Source organism: Phodopus roborovskii, unplaced genomic scaffold (assembly GCF_943737965.1).
Source record: "Phodopus roborovskii unplaced genomic scaffold, PHOROB, whole genome shotgun sequence".
NCBI lineage: Eukaryota > Metazoa > Chordata > Mammalia > Rodentia > Cricetidae > Phodopus > Phodopus roborovskii.
In genome coordinates this window covers 11630033-11652040 of record NW_026126448.1, presented here as the reverse complement: position 1 = coordinate 11652040, position 22008 = coordinate 11630033, and the positions used below count along the sequence as shown (strand labels likewise).

The following is a 22008-nucleotide window of genomic DNA, read 5'->3' as shown; positions in this document are numbered from 1 at the left end:
AAAAAGGAAAGAAGAAAACGACCATGTAAATATGTTTTGAATGGCTGTTTATTTGGATGGCTTTTAATAAGCAGAAGTACGCTGAGAGTATGCAATGGAGAGGCGCTACGAAAGGTGTGTGCTCACTCTCCTTCCAGATAAGGGATCACATACACCAAGGAGCACATGCTCTAGCTCTCCAAGGAAGCACTTGCGGGGGTGGGGTGGGGGTGTGCAGGGATGTGGGGGAGGTTATGCCTAATGGCAAGCCAGAGGGGTCAGGTGAAGGAGCCCAGGGCAGCAGAGAACATAGGTTAGTAAAGGGCTACCGCTAGGTGTCCAGCACACTGTTTACAGGTGAGGCCTTCTTTCTTGATCTTGTTCTACATAGGGGACACTCAGACACTATTGAAAGAGGAAACTGGAAGTTAAGGGTATAGGTATGTTAATTTAAAAAGGAAGTTTGTGCCCATTCATTCGGTTTTTTGTTTTGTTTTTAAAACAGGATTTCACTCTATAGCTTTGACTGTCCTGGAACTTGTTCTGTAGACCAGACTGGCCTTGAACTCACAGAGATCCACCTACTTGTCTCCCGAGTGCTGGGATTAAAGGTATGTACCACCATACCCAGTGACACTCAGGTTGTTATTTAGTTTTGATTTGTTTTTTTAGTAGGGTCTCAATAAGTAAGGCCAGGCTTACCTAAATAGGTGTGCACTTCCATGCCCATCTTGTACCCAAGCCTTAAAAACGCACAGCGGATGTTTTACACCATCTCCAAGGTCTCATAAAGACCCAATCTGTGGTTCTGAGTATACTTGAGTCTAAAAGTTCCAAATCACTGGGCTGGGGCCAGCAGGAGCAAACGAGACTGAGGGCTAGATTTAGCCAACTTTGGCCTGAACAGTGTTTTCTAAACTTGAAATAGTTGCCAATATTTGAAAGTTCAGATTTCTAACTTCTCAGAAAAACAAAAACAAAACAAAAAACCCACAGTAGAACATCGAGCTCCACGAGCCCCAGTTCCTATATGGCAGTGGTATACAGGATCCTCAATGCCTCGCCTGCTGCAGCAGGCCCCTTGCTCCTATGTTGCCTGTGTGGCTCCACACAGTATGTTTGCAATGACTTTGGCAATTTTCTGATCAGTGACTGTACAAGTCTGGCCTCGAGTCTCTGCCCTAATTTAGTGGCTGACAGCAATGAATGCATATTCAGCCTTGCCCAGGCATATGAGGCATTGGTTTGCAGGGTTTTGAGTTGCCTTATGGAAGGTCTTAACTTTGTAAAGACGATTTGGTCTCTAAAGCCCCTGGGTTTGTTGGGTGTGGCAAAAGTAAATAAGGTCTGGCAGGAACAGGAGACAAGGAAGGAAGTCGGCTTGCCTAGCTGTGACTGCAGCATAGCTGCTAATCAGACCACCATTAACCCTGGCACTAGGTAGAGGAGGAAGGAAGAGATTGGGGGAGATTCCTAATCACACCACATTAACCCTGGTTCTGTTAGGAAGGGAAGTTATGTGTGGAGATGGAGTCAGGTAGGGTCTGTCCTACCCCTCTTCCCCATAGCTGCAGAGCCACGGGGGTAGGAAAGAGTTCAGGGGCAACAGGAGTGGGGCGGAGGCAGAAACCTAGAGGGAAAGACTGAGAGGTCTGGCCTCTGTGGCCCTCGGGCGAGGCACATGCAATGCCCATGAGATGATGGGAATAGCTAGGGGCATGCCGTGAGATGATGAGGGTAGCTAGGACCAGTCCCAAGGAATGATGCTGGCCATCAGCCTGTGGGGCCTAGGATCCTTAAATAATAGAGACAACCATCTGTACACACTCCAAGCTTACAAATTGTGTATGATACACAAAGAGACACAGACATACACACATGTGAGCACACTCAGAGTCAGCAGCAGAGAAGTCTGGGCCACCACTCACACTCATAAACACATACTCAGTCTGTACAGTGGTACATAGTCATAGGTGTTTCTCCATATACTGTCACAGTGATTTTCGGTGAGAGCCATCAGCTCAGCATACAGAGATGTTTCACAAACATTGTCAGAGCACCTGAAATCCTTTTTGGCCACTGTAGCCTGGAAAGAAAGAAAAGTAAACCATGAAGTACAGGCACAGCCGAGTGCCAGTCTGCAGTGCCACCTACTGTCAAGAGAAGTTTCTACACCTTGCATTAAAGGCATAATCCAGGACACTTTGTCTCAGGTACCAGTCCAATGAAGGTACCAGCCATGGAGCTAATGGTCCTCCTCCTCCTATCCCTCATCCTCCTCCTCCTCAGGTTCTTCTGGAGACTGGTGAGAAACCTAGCAGAAATTTAAATTATTGAATGTCAGGAAAAGGTGAGACAGTCATTAAGTCCCCATCTCTTCCCCTCTTAGCAATGGAGTCAACTTCTGCCCTTAAATCTTTAGGAGGATGTAACCTTGTTTGTCCCAGTGGTCTAGCAGTTTTTCCTGGTCCAGGAGTCAGTAGACATTCCCTATAAGAGGGTCAGACTGTAAGTATTCTTTTGGCTTTGGGATTTCGGTTAGTACCTTTAAATTCTGCTGCTGTAGTGCATCTATGAACCAGTGGACATGTTTAAAACCACAGATGCTTCTTTATGATATCAGGCAATGGATCCACTTTGGCCTCAGAATCCCCTGACAGTCAAACCCTTTATTAGCTCAACTCAAAGATCTGCAAACTGTTTTACATAGCTTGAAGTTGTTCAAAAGCGGTGTAGTAGGACTGCATATGATCTCATTTAAATCACAGTTAGCCAAGATGCTCTAACCAAAATGCACCTGCTCAAATGTGTCCCAGCTTTTCAACAGGTCAGGTTTAGGTGAGCTCTTCCGGTGAACACCTGGAACACACTGGAGCTTCTGTTGCTACTGTATGGAAAGTGAGGGACCTCCACGTCCCAGCATCAGACAGTCGCAGCACTGCCACTACTTGGGTGACTTTGAGCAAATCAGGACATCTAGGATACTTCTCAAGGGGCAGGAGGCAGACCCTGGTGTCCCCACAGTCCTCACAGTCACCTGAAGAGAGTAGACACGTGCCACATTGCTGGTATATCTTCGGGTAGGCTGGATCACAGGAAGATGCAGGATTCCCAGTAGAGGGACCAGGGCATCTGAGGTTACCAAGGAACACCCAGGGACTTGGGGAAGGGCTATTCACCACATGCTATGGAGGGGCCCTTTGATATTCTGATCATGGCTTTGCATACCAATTAAGCAGAGGTGTAACATGAGTCGTCTCAGATTTGAATTTCTTGCTAGCTTCTGTTTTCTTCTAGCATATTCTGCTACGTTCCCACTGATGTATTTGGGCCATCATGTAGGGGAGGGCTTGTCTTTTTCTTTTTGTGATGGGGTCTCATGTAGCCCAGACTGGCCTTGGACTGGCCACGCAGCTGAGGATCACTTTGGTCTTCTGACTCCTCCTGCCTCCATCTCTCTGGTGCTGGAATTATAGATGTACACCACCATCCTTAGCTTATGCAATGCTGCCAGTTGAATCCAGGCTTTTGTATTCAGTAGGCAAGCACTCTACTGACTCAGCCAGATGTCCAGCCACATCTCCCTCCCCCGAAGGGAGTTCTGTAGTAAGTTTGTTACTAAGCAGTCTCCATGCTTAGTAACAAACAGAGCTACTGTTCTGCTGAGTAGCAGTCCCACAGGGCCTGGGACTCTGTTGGCAAGCACTTCCTAGGAGGAGTGTTCTGCCAGACCTAGGGATGGGGTACTTCAAGCTAAAGGGATCCAGTGTTCTGGGAGTGGTTGGATCTTCTGTGCTGGTGCTGCAGTCTGAGGCTGGGCCTGGGGCTCTGATGCTCAGCTGGTTTTTAAATCTCCTGGTAACAAGTAAACAATGCTTTGTGCTGCCTGGCTCCTTCTCAGCCCTTGAGTCCATCAGGAAGACTGTCTGGCTGCAGCCTGAGTCTGCCCCCAGCATTTCTGGCCTTTTCTTCCAGCTCCAAAAGCTTTTTGTCCAGGCTTGAGATGCTCATTCTTGGTTTCAATAATAGGATTTGGAGCAGACTGCCCAGGCTGTCTGTATCTATGTATTCATGGTGTCTCCAGTGAAATCCACAGCTTTTTACTGCACCTTGTCTTCTTGCTTCTGGCCTGGTATCATCCCTGTTTCCTGAGAAACCTGGAAAGGTTTGCAGTATTCATGACCAGGCCCTGAACAATAGACCTCATGCATCCCAGCATCCAAATATTGGCAATATCTGGTGTGGTCTTCACAGTACACAGGCCTTTTCTGACTGGGCAGCCTAAGGACACTCTGTGAGCCTGCACTCTGCATATTCTTACAAGCATCATGTGACCACTGACTGTGAGCCTCAGGGAGGGGCACCCTGCAAGGGGGTGACTATGGCCTCGTGGCAGAAGGCTGCTGTGTGGCCCAGTGACAATGGAAAGTGCTGTGAGGCTAGGCTTCTTTCCGCCGCTTCTCATTTCCTTGCAGCTGCTCTTCGGTCACACAGCTTCTCTGGCCAGGCAAGGAGAACCAGCAGCAGTTCTCACAGACTTTGCTCTACCCTGAGGCCTCCTCCGCTGGCTGGAAAGGTCCTGGCTATAATGGTGGAAATGACGCTGTGCAAAACCACCTTTACACCGTGCCCTCCAGGTGTGATGATGCCAGTGGTTCCAAAGAGCAGAAGTGTCTCCCTCATGTGCACCACCATCTTGCAGGAACGGCATCTGCATGCTGCAGACACAAATGCATGCTTGTTTCGACCAGGCGGTGCTCATTTCCAGGAACCCCTGAGCCTTCTTTGTCCTCCTTCCTTCAGTTGTTACCCCGAGACACACTGCCCAGAACATGTATTCCTTCAGATCCTGAGCCAAATGCCTAGAAAAACAGAGGTTAGAGTCTCCGGTTGACTTCACCCCACCTCCAGGCTCCTCTCCCGGCCCTCTGATGATGCTTCCAGGTCTCTTCATTGCTGGGATCCCTGTGGGAGCCGGGAAATCAATGAATGAACACATGTCTGCTTGCCCCTTCTTCCTAGGGGACGGACCATCCCCTCTTCAGGGCTGCTTAGCAAAGGAGGAGGTGGACCATTACTCATTGTGTGGAGAAGAAAGGGCTGCATGGATTCATACAAAGGTGGAGTAATCACTGAAACCTCCCAGGAAGATCAGCTCATCCCAGAATCCTTTGCACAACATCCCAGTGACAGCTCATCACCTCCAGGGTAGCTCTGACTGGTTTTCCCTCTCCACAGCAGCCTCATGCTGATTGACACGTGCACATTCAGCACATCCCTGTCTAAGCATCACGTCCTTAGCGTCTTTGCTCAGATCAGATCAGACCTGACACTTCCCACGTCTCCCTGCAGCAGCTTGCCCTCAGACTCTGCCTGGCAGACTCTGCCTGGACAACCACTCTCTTTAGAGCCTGTGATTTCTTCATCTTTGGGGCTAGAGGTCTCTTTCGCTGCTGGGAGACCTTCCTTACAAAGCATGGCAGGTAGCAGTGACTAGTAGACCCAAGGCTGAGGTGAGGAGGTTGGCAGGCAGAATTATTGGATTTTGCCTAAAAACTGAAGGCAAAGAAAACCCAGAATAGGTAAGCCACTAAAACCCACTCCAGGAGGAGTCTGCAGTGCCCCCTACTGGCTAGAGGAGAATTTGCATGTGAGTTACATTCCTCCCCTCATTTCTTTCCACAAACCTCCCACCTGGCAGCTGACAGGCCATGATTCCGGTTAGCAAATCACAGGAAACAACAGGGCACCCTGCGTGGCGGTTTCCAAACACAGCAAGATACAGGCAGGGCCACTGTGCAGCACTGTGCATAGATGGGCCTCAGGGCTGAGGGGCAAAGAGCTGGAATCTCGCCTATGCCCCGGCTCAGGCCAGAGGAAGGGCTGTCATTCTTGTCATTCATTCACCTAGACAGAGTGTCATCTTGTAACCTACATAGGTGTATCAGCCCGGAACAGGATGACTCATTTAGGGCATAATCTTGTAAAAACCAAGCTTTGACTAAAGGACGGCTTGGAAACCACCTAAAAGAGGAAGATAAACTGAGGCTTATGGGGAAAAGGGACTTGAGTCATGCAGTCCATGCCCTGTCTGCATGGGACAGTTTTCATCCCAAGCCCTTTGGCTTCCTAGCTTCTCAGACTGCTGCTCTCAGTCCCACCAAGTTCCCCATGACATCTAAGCTTCCCTGCAGCGTCCTGCTTTCCTAGCCAGGATCGTGGCAATGTTTGCCCAGCAGGGACTGTGAGGGCTGGCCCGGTCTTCCTAAGTTCCTTACAGTACCTAAGTAGAGGGGAGAGGGCAACATGCAGGAGGGTAGACAGTGAGGAGCCAGGAAAGTTCACCAGATGAGGTTCAGAGGTGTGACAGGAAGCCTGGAGCAAGGTGGCTTTGCTACTGAGAACTCAGAGTCTGCTTTGCAGCAGCTGCCCTCCGGGGTGTCTGGGCCACGCCATAAGGCACATGGGCAGCCACTGTGCCCATCTCCTGAGCCCCAGCCACATGGAACATCTGGTCATCAAAGAAGATGTGCGGGCGAATCTTCTCAAGAAGGGGGCCCTTGGGTGCCCCGGCTAGGAATAAAGCCTCGTCGGTCTCCAGGCCCCAGCTTCGAAGGGTCTTGAGGGCCCGGGCCCCAGAACTGGCTGCGCTGCGCGCTGTCACCAAGTAAGTGCGAATCGGGCACTCCAGCCGCAGGCCTTTGGAGTAGAATTTCTTCTGCAGTCTGCCCAGTGCTTCTAGAAAGCCTTTCAGGGGGCCCTGTGGAGTTAAGGAGATACTGTAAGATCATGTCTCCTAAACATTTGCCCTTTCATCCCAAAGCACCAGTGACTGGCTGTTGGGCTGGGAAATCCCTAAGTCTTTTGGTAGTTTTGCTCTGCCTTTCTGACTACAACATGAAGGGTTGTAGGTACCTACCTGTAGTGTGGGGTCTGTCTTAATGTGATTGGGGCTGTACCAGAATAATCATAACCAGGGCAACTGTAGGCATATCCATCCATGTCTCTTCAGTGATCTGTCCTGAAGGTATGGTTGCCTGTGTTCATTAGCAAAGAAGGAATTAAAGCTAGCTAGTAATGATGGCATGGGCGCATGCCAACCAGAATGGACTCCATATGTGAACATCAGTGTGTAACTACTGAGTATGAGTCTGCCTGTGGACACACAGACACATGCGGCTCAGGGCACTGGGCTCAAGCTCTCTGGAGTCAGGGAAAGTGTCCACAGCAATGGAGGTACTACTGTGGGTATGTGAATAAAGAACTAGATGGTGTAGAATGTAGCTCATTTTCAAAGCAACCAGAAACAAGGAAAGTAGGCTGCTAGTCTTGGGGGCTTTCCTAACTGGGTAACCTGGGGTAAGCAGTGTTCCTCTCTATCAACCACTTAGTGGGAAAAGTACCCTGGCCACCTAGATTTCCATAAAAGCTCCACCAGGGCCAGAGAATCCCATTGTTCCACCCATGGGGAATTTCTAACAAGCTCCAAGACATGCTCTGTTCTCAGAGAGCCATTGGGAAGTATGACGGTAGGTGAGGCTCTCTGAGCCATTTAAGCAAGGCATGGCAAGAAGTGGCCCAATGCCAGCTCCCCACACCAGTACAATAGAGAAACAGGGGCTTCTGGAGGGGTGGGCGCTCACTCAGGAGGGGATCTTAAGGGAGAGCTGAGGGTCACAGGGAAAGGACAGAAGATGGGGTGCTCTGATTTTTAAGGAGGGTGGAGACTCAGAATGGGGGTGGGGCTTCTGGGAGAGGATGAGACCTTAGAAAGGGGTTTGGAGGAACAAAGCAGGGAGGCAGGGGAGGCTTCAGAGAGAAGCCTGGGGAGACTTTAGAGGCCCCAAGAGGCAGGGGATGAGACTGCTTGAGGGGTGGGGCTCAGTGACGGGGAGGAGTCATTGAAAAGACCCTGGGGCCAAGTGAGAGAGAGGTTTAGAACTCAGGAGGCAGAGATAGACAGATCTAGGCAGAGAAACCCTGCCTTGAAAAACCAAAGAAAGAGACAGGCGTGGTGGAGGTTGTGGGGCTTGAGTCTTGGTAAGAGGATCTGGCAGGGATGCCAGCTTAGTCTGGGTTTGTCCCTGAGCTGGGAGTTCAGGCCAGACCAGGTTCTGGGGAATGAGGGGGCTACTCAGGGGTTCTGGGAATGTGTAGCACCTGTGCCAAAGGTTTGTTCTCATGGGCCTTCTCGTGCTCAAAGAATCTGTCCAGTCCATGGGCCTTGACAATGCGCTCTGACTCATCGGAGAAGAGTACTGCGTCCCCATCGAAGGCCACTCGAAGCTGACTCTGGGACACAACCACATCCCTGCTGGGGCTGAAGATGGTGGCAGCTGCAATCCCTGCACAGAGAGGTAACCGGTGTTGTCTTGGAGGGCACAGGAGAAGGTATCTCATGCTGTTCATGTTCCATATAAGCTTCCCCAGGACTAAAGTCAAGCCTAACAAGGACTCATATTGAGGACATTTTAAAATCGGTAGTCTGTGAGCACTGGCTGTAAGAACACGCAGCAGCTATAGCCTTGTGGCATCACTTTGAGGGTCCCTATCAAGGTCTAAAAGCTAGCTCATTAATATTGTCTTTGTGAAGAGCTCTGGGGTGTCCCTGGGCAGGAGGGCACTGAAGAACTATTCATCAGCCAGCATGAAGAAACTTGAGCACTTTAACATTGAAGATCATGCTGGTGTGGACTAGTCAAATAGCAGTCTTGGCAGGGAGCACAGGACTGTTCCATTCGGAGTCCTTCACCCCATATGGATCTATAACAAACAGGGAAGCACTCCTTGAGGGGCAGCCACTCCTGTTACTTACTTTCTCTGGGCCAAGGTAAAATTAAGGTTCTTTCAGGTCTGTATGAGACTGAGCTCTCAGGCTACAGTAGAGATGGGAGGGTGCAGATACCCTGTCTTCAGCCACCAAGCACCCAGGTACACTGATGCCACATTGGTTCAGACTGTGAGATAATGTGCATGAACTACTTGTGATAATGCATACAGACTTTCTGCAACCACCGTTCCACTGGGATGCAAGAACACTGGTCAGGGACCAAAACTCCAGGTTAGAATCAGCTGATTCCCCCTCAATAGTCATCATTTCTCTGTAGGCCTCTTCTACCCTGCTCCTTGGGAATCTAGGGTCACAGAGGCAGACTTCCACAGAGCTCTGGCAAGAGCTAGCAGTACAGGTCTGACAGTGGCTTCACTAGCCTAAGGATGCCCAGGGTAGGACCAGGTCCTGAGTATCAGGCTATGTACCGTCTCAGCTCTGCCTACCCAATGCCAAGATGACCTAGAAGCCCCCTGCTCTGAGCAGAACATCCATCAAACCACACCCCGAAGACAAAAAGTCAAATTCCATGTGCACAGAGGCACACCTACAGGTTAGTTAGTTCCCAAACCCCAAACAAAGGGAGTGATTTGTCTAGGGAAATGCCCTCTGGGTACCGGTTAAAGAAAGCCTCACCTACAAAGGGACAGCGTGGGAAGGAAAAGAGGAGTAGTTGACAGAGGAACCCTGAGTGTCCGGCCTGAGTACACATCCAGGCAAATGGGCTGTCAGTCTTCCCTCCTCCGTGGGTTCCCATTGGGAGGACTGAGACCATGTCTGTCACCCCAAACTGCCCTCAAAAGGGGCGCAGGGAATGGGCTTTTCATTTTCAAGGGCCCCCTAATTTCACTGTAGCACAGGCCAGTCCAGCTGTGGAAGATGACCATTTCTGAAACCCTATGACTCAGGCTGGGCTAAATGTGGGCCTCCCCTCTTTCTCATTGGCCCAGTGATGGATAGATGTTTCCTGATCACACAGGGATCAGAACTCCCATCAGCCCAGAGAAATCTTGGAAAGCAGTAGCTTTCTGGGCTGTGAGGAAAGTTTCTATGGAAACAGAGGGCTAGGTGATGCTGATGAATGTCCACTGTGGGGCAAGAGATGGGAGGAAGATTAGGTGGGGTTTTGTTTTCACTTTACAAGACAGATCATGGGAATGTATCCCCTTGCAGGTTACCTTGGCAACCCCAGCAATTGTTCAGAGCTTCAGGACCAGACTTCTCCCCACCAGGACCCCTTTCTGTCTGGGGAAGTGTTCCTGTATTCTCCCTCCTCATTCTGACTTACCCTCATCAATGGCTTCTTGCACTTTTTCTGAATCAGCTGACAGGTAGAGGTTGGTGTGATAGGCCTTGAGGTAGCAGATGGGGCTGTTCCCACCTGTCATGCAGAATCGCTCGATGAACAGGTCTGTGGAGGTAGAGGGTCCCCAGATGGGGCCAGGGTCAAACTCCAGGCCCCAGAACGTCTCTGTGCCTAGTGTGAGGCATCTTGGATCTGAGTGGCGGGGCAGCAGAGTGACTCTGTTTCAGCCTTGCATTTCCCCTGCCTCCTTCCTCAAGGGAATTAAATGATCACACATCTGGAGAAAGCATCTGGCTCACAGCACCCCTCCTACTCAGACCCTGTCTTCCTGGTCACAGCTGATAGGATAGGGCAGATAGGATAGGGGCTGAGCCAATCAGAGTCGGAGCTGGGTAGCTTGCTTCCCACTGCTGCAAAAGCGATGAAGTAGTTGCTGGTTGACAAGTGTCTGCTATCCTCAGCCACTGCTCAAGTCCCTTCTACAGGACTTGTGTCCCCCTCACAGTCCACAACAGGCAAGGTTAATACTTGACCCGGTAAAGGTTCCCCCAGGGCCCTACTCAAGCACGGAGCACTCGCTATTCTGATTGCTCAGCACCTGTGCTTAAATATTGCTAACCTCACCCTCACCCTCAGAAATTTGAAATCAGTATTGTAAAATGCCAACTGGAGACTAAGGGTATAGCCTGCAGAGGTCCTGGTTTCATTCCCTGGCACCCAAAATAAATAAATACAGTTTAAAGTAGTGAATAGGAGCTGAAGAGATGGCTCTGTGGTTAAGATCACTTGCTGCTCTTCCAGAAGACCCGGGTTCAGTTCCTAGCACCCACGTGGCAGCTCACAAGTGTCTTTAACTCCAGTTACAAGAAATCTGATGTCTCTTTTGACCTTCAAAGTCACCTTCACACAGATAGTGTGGCATTTACTTACAGACACACACGTATGCACACAGGTTAAATTTTTGTTTTGTTTTGTTTTGTTTTTTGTTTTTTTTTTTAGAACGGTAGTGAAGCCAGGCATTGTGGCACATGTTCTTAATCCCAGAACTCAGGAGGCAGAGACAGGCAGAACTCTGCAAGTTCTAGGACAGCTGGAGTTAAACAGAGACATCCTCTCTCAAAAGAAAAAAGGAAATGGTGGCATGTCTCTACAATGTCTGAAATTCCAGTACTAGGAAGGTTAGGACAAGGGGCTTTCAAGTCTGAGGCTAGCCTGGACTACATAGTAAGATCCTGTATCAAAATTAAGTAATTTAAAATAAAATAAACACCTTAACTGGGTTGTTGGCTGCCTGAAGCAAGATCTTGTACAGCTTTAAAGACAGGTGGGTTGGTGTTGATGATTTTTCCTTTTTAATCATTATTTCATTTTATGAGCATTGATATTTTGCCTGCATGTATGTCTGTTCCAGGGAGACAGATCCCCTGGAACTGGAGTTACAGACAGTTGTAAGCTGCTGTGTTGGTACTGAGAATTGAACCCAGGTCTTCTGGAATAGCAACCAGTGCTCTTAACCACTGAGCCATCTCTCCAGCCCCTGGATTCTCCTTTTTAAGAAATGTTATGTGTTTGGGTGTCTTCCCTGCATGTGTGTCTATACACCATCTACATGCCTGGTGCCTGTGGAGGCCATAAGAGACCTGGAAGTGTTCAGATTTCCTGCTAAAGATGCACAAAGGCCCATTTGGCCCAGAGAGAATATAAGCCCAAGAGAGATTGCCAAGACTTGGATTCTGGCCTCACTGGGTCCAATTTTCCTTCCTACTCTGTGGTTTTGAATCATGCTGGAACTGGCAATGGTTCCAGAGACTTAGAACTTTCAATCATAACTGGACCAAAAAGAGAGGCATCCTTTTTAGTCTGAACAGCCCCTGACCTCCCATCAACCTCGTGAGGCTTGCTAGTCTCCTACAGTTAGAGAAACAGAGACAGAGGCAGTAAACACCTTTCCCTGTAAAACAGGGAGTGAGGCCTCTGTAGTGTGGGCTGTAGCTGGCTTGTGCTGGCTTGCAAGAGTCAGCTATTAAATATCCAGGAATTTTATGAGCCAGTTATGCTGGTCAACCAAGGGTGGCCAGAAATCGGCCATGGACGACACCCTGTAAACTGGAAGCATTTCAAATCAGTTTTTTTTTTTTTTTAATTTTTACAGGTTTTGGTTGGCTTTTGTTTATTTAGACAAGGTTATTCTTCATGTAGCCCTTGGCTGTCCTGGAACTCACTCTCTAGACCAGGCTGGCTTTGAACTCAGAGATCAACCTAGCCTTGCCTCCCAAGAGCTGGAATTAAAGGTGTGAGCCACACACAGCATTACAGTCTTGCTTTTATTTTAGTTTTTGAGATGGGTCATGTGTAGCCTAGGCTGGCCTGAAGCTCCCTGTGTCTCTGAAGATGTGCTTACTGGCCCTCTGCCTCCACTTACCCACAGCACACATGCTGAGATGACAGGTTTGCTCACCACCATGGGGATCTACCCAAGGACTCCATGCATGCCAGGCAAACAGTTAAGCTATGTCCCCAGCATGTCTATCCATTTGTTTGTTTTAAAACTAGGTCTCACCCAGGCATCAGTGGCACATGACTTTAATCCCAGCACTCAGGAGGCAGAGGCAGGTGGATCTCTGTGAGTTCGAGGCCAGCCTGGTCTACAGAGCAAGTTCTAAGACAGGTTCCAAGCTACAGAGAAACCCTGTCTCAAAAAACCAAATAAATAATAAAATAAAATAAAAGTGGGTCTCAGTTATCTCAGGCTGGCCCTGAATTAACTATATAGCCAAGGAAGACTGAATTCTTGATCGTCCTGACCCCATCTCCCAAGTGAAGGTTTAGATGCATGTAATACCACACCTAGTTTTTATGCAAAGTTGGAGGTTGAGCCCAGGGCTTTCTGCCTACTAGGCAGCCTTATTTGTTTTAAAAGACAAGGTTAAAAAATCCAATACAATGCCAGGTTAGTAGAACATTGCTGAGTTTAGGGTGGCAGTCTATAGAGCCTGACCCTGCAGAAGTGTGGCTTTCCTACAGGGGGCGTCTATGCTGGGGGCATTCCGTGGGCGGTCATCCCCTTCATGCCTACCATAGTGGTTGATACTGTTGATGAGACGGACTCCCACTTGAGCATGGTTGTTGGTCATGAGGACAATGTCAAAAATATCCTCGCTGTCGGGATACAACTCCCGAAGTCGCTTGTTCACAGCCTCCAGGGCCTGGAAGGGAGAGCGCAAAGTCCTTTTCAGAGTTCCAGGAACTGATGGGTGAAGTTGGTAGCCAGGGTTTCAGTGAGAAAGGAGAAGGGAGGCTAGGAATGGGCTTTGGAATGAGATCTGTGCACACCACCCTGTAATGTCATTTTCTACCTTTGTGTGTGTTGTTCACCAACTACTCAGAGGCACTTCATCAAAGACAGATGAAGGAGGACCGATCCTCAAGCCAGTTACCATTCTGGGGCTCCATCAGTCCTGCGCCTGGTGGGTGGCCTTCTCTTCCCACCATGTCTCAGTGCTCTAGCTGTAGGGTTGCCTCTGCCAGGCAGAGCTGCTTGCAAGGGCATCGTGTGGGCGGCTTCTGGAACTGCCCCCTCACCTTCACAAAGGGGAAGGCCGGCCCGGGGCTGAAGGGCTCGTTCTCGTGCTCCAGCTGGTAGCGCACATACTCCTCTACACCCTGCTCTGTGTAGATCCTCTGCTCCTCATCCATGCGGAACAAGGCTCTGGAGGACACAGCGATGGTGACTGCATTCTGAGGCTTTGGCTACAGGAGGGACAGTAGGACAGGCCATTACTCAGACTCCGCTGGAGGCAGGAGCATTTGTGCAAGCCCTTCCTGGACCCAGGAACGTGGAGAAGGCCAAGGCTCTGCTCCAAAGAAAGTCAGCCTTGGGCAGAGGCAGACTCTGGGCTGGACTCTGCCGGAGACTGGTCCCTTATTTAGGAGCGTGACAGGGAGAAGGGGCATGCCCTCAGGGAGCCTGCAATATTGTTGGTCATCTGGACACCACAGAAAATGAGCACAATGGCTATAGCCAAAGTATGGCCACATTGAGATGATGCCCAAATGTTTCCATTATGAAAGAAGAGCCGCATGCCCTCAGGAAGAAATTAGTGCCCAGAAACACAGTAATTATATAAGATTTTTTTTTAAAATCTCTAGCCTGGATCTGTTTCCTGAGCTGCAGACTCACATATCTAACAACCCCAGTCAACCAACAGACCAACAGACAACCCAACTTACAGCGCCCGAGGCTGAGTTTCCCCCTCACCTACCCTGCCCAGCTGATTTTCTGCATCTTGTGCTCAGCACCACCATCTTCTCATGCAGACTACACTTCATGAGCAGACAACTGAAGCCAGGCAGTAAACCTCCACTCCCCCTCCCCACTCCCTTCCACATTGATTAAGTGTCCAAGCCACCCATACTTGGAATCCACCCACTTTTTCTTCTCTTCCGCAGCCCAGGCCACCATCACCTCTACCCCCTACACTGTCAGAGGGTCTGTCCAAAGTGCAGACATGATCACAGCCCACCTCATCGATGGTACAGAGTCAAGCAGCGAGCCTTTCCCACAGGGCAAGAAGTCCTTCACAGCAGACCTCTACTTCCTTTCTGCTTTCAGCTTCCTCCTCCCCAGCCTTGCTCAGTCTTACCTTTCTCGTGTCTTTGCACACCTTCCCCTTGTCCTCTGAGTTTTGAACACAATGTCTCCTTGCTCACTGTGCTATTTCCCATGTCCTCTGTCTAGTTAATGCGTGCCCCCACTCTGGATCTCCACTTCAGTTGCTTCCTCTATGGAGTCTGCTGAGGATGGGTTCTGGAAAGCAGACATGGCTCCTGCCCTCAGAGCTCATCAGGGCATGAGGAGGAGAAGACAGGTGGACAGAAGGAAAAGGCATGCAGAAGGTGAAAGCAAGGTCTCCATGAGTGGCTCCAGGGGAAGTCATTGGGGAGAGGAGGCCGTTGAGGAAGACCTTGAAGGAAGAGGCCACAAGGATTGGTGGGGACATAAATGCAAAGTGAACAGAGACCAGGGCAGGGGAGAGTGTAAGCCAGCTGGAAAAATAGGCAGGGGCTGGAATTCAAAGGGTCCTCCTCACAAGAGGGTCTCAGTACTCCTTCCCAAACACTATATCTGGATGTATCCCCCCAAATGTCATGTTGAACTATAATCCTGAATGTGACCATATTTTTGTGAGTGGTTAGGGATTTTCTTAGGGAAAAAAAAATCACCAGAGTTTGCCTTAACTATCCCACCATGTGAGGACATAGCTAGAAGTTGCCATTTTTAAACCAGAAAAAGGACCCCAGTCTTCTGACTCCATAATTTTGGACCACCAGCCTCCCACGCTGCAAGAAAGAAATTTCTATTGTCTACAGTGTGAGTTGCTTAGTCTGTGACACTTTGATACAGTAACCCAAATGGAACAAAACATCTGACTTGGATAGGATGAGAGGAGCATGCCACCACGGACAGCAGCTGAACCCGACTGATTTCTGGGCAAGATCATAATATGGGTGTTCAGGGAGGTCAAGGACACCACTTCTCTGTGACCGTGACAGTCCAAGGGTCATGATTCTCTACAGATGAGAAGAGAGGGGCTCAAATTGAAGCCAAAACTTTTAAATGGACCTAACACTCAGGCTTGTTCATGATAATCTTGTGGATGATTTCTTCCACCCACTGCTAGGCTCCAACTGATTGGCAGCATTGAGTGATGCTAAGATGGGGACATGTTAGGAAGCAAGATAGGTTTGATTTCTGTCCCCAAGGAGCTTCTGGCCCATTCTCTATGCAGAGATTCATGGCATTGTTTAGGAGTTGGGGAGAGAGCATGCTACCATGGACAGCAGCTGGAGAACCTGCAGGGAAGGTGTGGCCACACTTTTCTGCGACCTGGGCAGCTCTAGAAGCTGGGCCTTCATGGAAATGCTCTAAAAACCATGCTGTGTGGTTGTGCAGTAACTTCAAATGTGACAGGTGATGCTGAAGATTTGAAATCTAACTTCACTTGCTTTCAAATACAAATGTGTGCATGTGTGAGTGCATGTTCATGTGTGGAGCCCAGAAGTGGACATCAGCATCTTCTTCTATTGCCTGTCACGGTATTTTTTTGACAAAGGATCTCTCACTAACCCTGGAGCACACTGACTGACTCGATATACTGACTGACCAGTGAGCCCTGAGCTCCAGAGATCTGTCTCCACCCACTGACGCATGCACACCATCACTCGTGGCTTTGATGTAACTGCTGGAGATCCAAACACAGGTTCCTTATGCTTGTGCCCCAGGCACTTTACCAACAGAGCCATCCCCTGTCCCTAAAGTCAATTAAGTTTAATGAATTTAAGCAGTTTTCCTGTGGATAATAGACAGCGATGCTTCAGAGCCTCAAAATAGGAGTGGAAAAACCAAAGATTTCTGCAAAGTTGTATAGCTGACCACAGCTTGTGTTTGGCTTTTAACTTTAACCAAGGTGGTGTGGGTGGTCAGGAGGGCCAATGGAAGGCATTGGTGGCAAGGGTGGCCCTCCTCTGAGGTTCAACCCAATTTTGCCAGTTTCTGACCACCTGTGTGTCATATGTCCATATGGGGCTGGGCATCTCTCAACCTCATCAGCACTTGAGAGCTTTAGAGACAGAACTGTCATTCCTACAAAGGCAGAGAACCCACGGCCTTCCATCTGCTTCAGGCTGTCCCTGAATCTGGCTCTGCCCATGCAGTCAGCCAAAGCCTTATTCCTTACTTTCTGTCCCACAGCCCTTAACAGAATGCTGGGCCTTGAGTCTCCATTACCCAAACTTCCTCAGATCCTACTCCTGACCATTGCAAGGAGGAAAAATGTCTTGATTGGCTTTGCCTTGGGAGTGCTTACTTCCCTCTCATGGATGAAGAAATAGGGATGAAGAGGGTCAGGATGTTACTCTAGGTCACATAAGAAAGTCAAGATGGAATCTCAAGTCTCTAGTTTGGCCTCTGCCCACATAACAGCTTCCCTGGTATGATTCTCCTAGAAAACCCCACCTTTTGTTCCTTCAACAACCTCCCTGACAATCCAGCTTCCCCTTCTATATTTGGAGAAATGATGAGAAGCATTGTGTCCCTATCCTGTGATGTTTATTGGGGTACTCTTCCCCTGAAGAGTGATGATTCCCGAGACAGGCCTCTGCCTCCTACTCAGGTCAGTCTGATACAACATAAGCGAGGTAGGGGACCCAAGCACCTACAGGTTGATTGTCCAGCCCCCAAGTGTGTCTGAAGAAATGGGTGACAAGGTCTATCCAGAACCTAGAGAATCTCAGCCCTTGTAGACTGACCAGGTCTCTTAACACCCAAGTCCTATGTTTTGATGTGCACCAAAATCAGAACATCCATTCCAGGCTAGGAACTGGGTCAGAACAACCTGGGGGCTCAGCCAGAGAGTGCTGAGCTGTGGGGAGCCATGATCTTATCAGCTCTCTGAGATGCAGGTTGATCTTGATGGCTGAGGCTTCAGGGTGAAGGTGAAGAATTAACAGAGGATAGCCCAGTGCCCACTGGCTTGCCTGAGGAGCTCCCACTTAGACCAGCAATCTGTTTATTGCACTCAAGATAGGAGCATAGCCAAACAAACTATTTCTGGAAGGACATAGGAGAGATGCTGGGTGAGAGGAGGGTAGGATAGCTCTGAGTGAGGGCCTCTGATGGCCTTCACTCAACTTCCTGGGAATTAAAATGAGCCCAGGCCAGGCCCCAGTGGGGCCCATGAGGCTTGCAACCTCCAAAATAGCCTGTGGGAAGAGGGGCTATGACAGGAAGAATTAGGGGCTGGGAATGTCACCTAATCAGATGAGGGTGAGGGTTCAAGGACTGATGCAGAGGCCGTGACTGACCACGGCCTGGCTCTCGGATGCGTGGGGAGGAAATGGATTTTTAAACACTGATGATTCGCTCCTGCTTCCCAGCTTTCAGCTCCTCCCCAACCCTCAGGCAGGACTGCAGCCAGACCCAACCTTTCCAATCCACCTGATAAACAGCCCAGCATCATCTTTATAAAATGAAAGTGGAAACAAGTTAATCCCTGTTAAAAATAAATAAAAGATCCCGCAAAATCCCATTATGATTTTCATATTTTTAAAAGGTAGGTTGACCTTTTCATCAAATGAATTCATATGCAGAATCCAAATATGTAATATTAGCCAACTGTATAATTGCTTTAAGTTATTTTACAATTCAGATGTGATATCTACCTACCTACCAACCTATCTACATGAATGTGTTTGTTACAAAGCTAAGCAATGACTACAACAGTTTGTGTAACAATGCATTTGAAAGCAGCAATCAGAGTACTGCCACAGACTTAACCCTCAATATCCAGCCAATGTATTTTTATGTTTCTGCACAGTCCTGAGAAGGCCCTGATTCACACCACTAGATACTTGAAAATGGGAAGAGCTGCTTTTTTCCCCAGTTATTTAAAGTATTTTTTTAAGAAGAAAAAACAAATTGGATTATCAGATCTGAAGACATCCTGAAACATGGGGTACCACAGAACCCAGTGTGAAAGCCTCAACCCCACTAAATAAGGTCCAGGCCCCATCACCCTGCCAGGGCTGTCCCTGGGCTGGGAACCCTTTTGGGTCCTTGTAAGACTTTTCCCAACAACCCTGCATTTCCCACTCAGTGCAGGTTCTGAACAAGGTACTCAGCTTCAAAGGCAGCTCATCCATTCTTTCCCCCCTGCCCCGAGGCCACACCCACTGACGCTCTAGGATCAGTTCAAATGCCATTTCCCCAAAACTTTCCTGGTGGGAGTCACCACCTCCCCTATGCTCCCACAGTACCGTGTGGGACCTTTTTATCTGAGCAACCAACAGCTCTATAGCCTCCTGGGCACACAGCAAACTCCCGAGACAGGCAGGGCACAGCGTAATATCTCAGTCACCAGGATGACTGAAGGCCTAGAGGTGACTGTGGATAGAGTGGCCTCCTGGGTGAAGTCACTGGAGTGAAGCAGTGGGAGACTTTAAGGACAGCCACTAGGTCTAAGGTGGTGGCATGAACAAGGTATCTATCATTAATCTGTCCCACAGAGGAAGAGGAATTCTAGCCTCTGTGCGAAGTTGCTCTGATTCCTGTTATGTTAATGCCCACCACGAATCAGAAGCAATGTCTAGGGTGTAAAGCCCCCTGTTGAGAGCTCAGAGCCTGGGAACGAGGCCCTGAGCCTGGAGCAAGTAGCAGTTTCTTTAAAATGCAGGAAGAGCGACTCCTCTGATCCCAGGGCTTGGGTCTCCAGTTAGAGCCCAAGCGCCGAGATTTGAAGCCGAGCTGGAGACCTGAGCGCACAGAGAGCAGCCGGGTTTCCAGAGTCGAGTTACTGAGCCCGGACGCTGCTACCCGGGTTGCTGACCAGCTCTGCCAACAAGTGCAGTCTGGGCGTCCGGGGCCGCCAATGCCGGGAGGGGATAGGTCCCTGATGACAGCATGGGGGAGGGGGATCCTGGCGTGGAACCTGAGCCCGGGATGGGGAAAAAAAACCACCTCCACCAGAGCAGAGCTCCCAAAATAAACTGGAGCCTGAGCCAACTGCCGGGCACATTCTGGGGCGGAGGAGCACTGCCCCCCCCCCCAGGGGCTCCACGAGTTCCTTTCCAGAGAGCTTGAGACCCCCTCCCTGGAAATGGCCCTCCCAGTGTTCCCCAAACCCAAGCCCAGCTTTTTACCGATTTGGGTTTCTTCTTGGGAGAGAGATTGTCATAGAAGGTCTTGGACTCCTCCCAGCGCGGCGCCGCAGCGGTCTCTGCTCCTGGTCCGGGTTCGCGGGCCTCCCGGGGCTGTCCGTGGTCCATGCTCCGGCTCGGATCCGATCCGGCCAGGTGGGAGCAGGCGGCGGTGGAGACGCGGACCTTGCAGGACTGAGCTACGGGAGGGAGGTGCGTCCCGAGCGGGAGAAGCCGGCGGGCAGGGCCAAGAGGGAGTGTGAGTGAGCCCGCCCCGCCTGCCCGCCCGCCCGCCAGGGGTGGGGGGACAAGCAGCCGCTGGCGTTTAGGGGACGGCTGAGCTCGGTTTCCCTGACCTACCCATGATTGAAGCAAATAGGGGGCAGGTGCCGCCTGCTTTCTGGAGCAGGCCGGCTGGATCTGGGCTTGTAGGGTGCTGCGGATTCAGGGTTGTAGGGATGAAGTTCAAGGGCACCGAGAAAGGAGGAAGCCTAACCCCCCCCCCCAACACGGTGATTCCCAAAGCAGAAAATGAATAGGTAAGCCCTTCTCAGAACTAACAGGCTCTTGTCCCTTGGATGCCAGCATCCTAGGACCCTGCACAATCAGCCGCCTTTTTCAAATCCCGGTCCATCCTTGTAACCAGAGAAGTGGTGGACAGACAGCTCCGTTAATGAACAGAGAACTTCATTACAGGTTGGGGCAAGTGTGGGACCCAGGTCTTCCACACATGGGTAAAGGGACTCTTGAATCCAGGGCGTTGTTATGCTGGCCTGGTGGACTACGCAGTCAAGAGAGGGACTCTGAAACCGGGTTCATGTAGGCTCCCCTGTATGCCAGCAGAGGGCATGCATTTCCAGGTCCCGGCTGCTGAACTCGGGGTGAGGTGATTCGTTACAATTGAGAGGTGGCTGGAGAAAGGGAAGGGAGGAATGAGGTCTGGGACCCAAAGAATTATAGCCTAGTATTTTAGAATTTCAGGTCTTGTCTATGTTGGTGCAGAGCCCTGTACTATCTGCCCCAAGACACAATCATCTCTCAGAGGTGGATAGGATATCCTGAAAAAACAAAGCAAAACAAAACAACAACAACAAAAAAAAACCAAAACAAACAAAACAAAACACTGGCCTACCTCAGGGCATTCTTTGCCTAGGACCTGAGAGAGTGGAGCTTTGTCCAGTCTCTACAGTGTCCTGGGAGGAACCAAGTAAACCTCGTTCCTAGGTAGCTGTTTCCTCCTGAAGAAACATTCCCCCCTCTCCCCCGGGAGATTCGAAGGCCCAAGAAACTTACAAAGGCTCAGGAAGCTCAGGAAAGTTTAAAGACTTGGGGTCCCCTCCCACTTTTATAAATAGCAAAGTAAACTGGAAGAGGAGAGTGCCTTTGGTAGTATAGCTGCTTGCAAGTATCGCTGGGAACGCCCATGTTGCAGTTTTCCTGAGTCATCACCCGTGCTCGGCTTTTTAGTGACACAATTGCCCCCGAGTTGCCCACATTCCTGTAAATAACCATCATCCACACACCTGTATGTAATACAGTCAGCTCACCGGTTCAGTAGGCTAAGCTTGGATGGGAACACTTTAGGTGTTGCCTTCTATCTGGAGTAAATAGAAATATCTCGACAGGAAAAGCAGTAACATAGATTTGGGTGAGAAAAGAGGGGAAATTAAAAAAATAAAAACAAAATGGGGCTAGTAGGTTCTGATGTATCCTTTTCCAGACTGGATGGATAGGGATGAGTATTTTATTTACATAAAAGTAATCCATCCCCAGTAATTTGGGTCTGTGTGACTGCCTTGAAAGGATGACCTGGCCACTCAGAATTTTCTTTCTTTAGAATGGGGGAGGGGGAGTTGGGAGATGGCTCAGAGGTTAGGAGCACTGGTTGCTCTTCCCGAGGTCCTGACTTCAATTCCCAGCAACCACATGGTGGATCACAACCATCTGTGATGAGATCTGGTGCCCTCTTCTGGCCTTTAGGAACACATGCAGGCAGAACACTGAATACACATTAAGTGAATAACTATCTTTTTAAAAAAGAATGAGGGGTTGGATCATCAGCCTCTGTCATGACTGAGGATGAAGTGTAGCCATCTCCCAAAACGTCTAGATGAGCCTCTGTAGAGTGCTACTATACTCCATCTAAAACAGAAGGCACATGAGCAGAGAAGTCTCTGTGGGCAGATTGAGGTGATCACTA

The 22008-nt window shown here is 49.6% G+C and overlaps 1 protein-coding gene across 1 annotated transcript; it reads right to left on the bottom strand.

Moving 5' to 3' along the window:
• Positions 1-6114: 6114 nt before the first annotated feature.
• On the bottom strand, positions 6115-19953 carry Nt5c1a (5'-nucleotidase, cytosolic IA). Its single transcript, XM_051188715.1, has 6 exons — positions 19812-19953; positions 13698-13865; positions 13192-13321; positions 10098-10220; positions 8140-8324; positions 6115-6739 (listed from the first exon to the last, which is right to left on the bottom strand). Exons 1-6 carry the CDS (start codon positions 19935-19937, stop codon positions 6374-6376), a joined length of 1098 nt encoding a protein of 365 aa, XP_051044672.1. The 5' UTR covers positions 19938-19953; the 3' UTR covers positions 6115-6373.
• Between the last annotated feature and the right edge of the window lie 2055 nt (positions 19954-22008).

What these genes read in the sequence shown, in the direction of transcription:
- Nt5c1a (XM_051188715.1), bottom strand. Translation starts at nt 19,937, where the DNA reads ATGGACCACGGACAGCCCCGGGAGGCCCGCGAACCCGGACCAGGAGCA. An exon ending in CAACAGTATCAACCACTATG is followed by an intron (nt 10,221 to 13,191) that starts GTAGGCATGAAG and finishes CTACCTCCACAG; the next exon opens with ACCTGTTCATCGAGCGATTC. An exon ending in AGAACAAACCTTTGGCACAG is followed by an intron (nt 6,740 to 8,139) that starts GTGCTACACATT and finishes TTAACTCCACAG; the next exon opens with GGCCCCCTGAAAGGCTTTCT.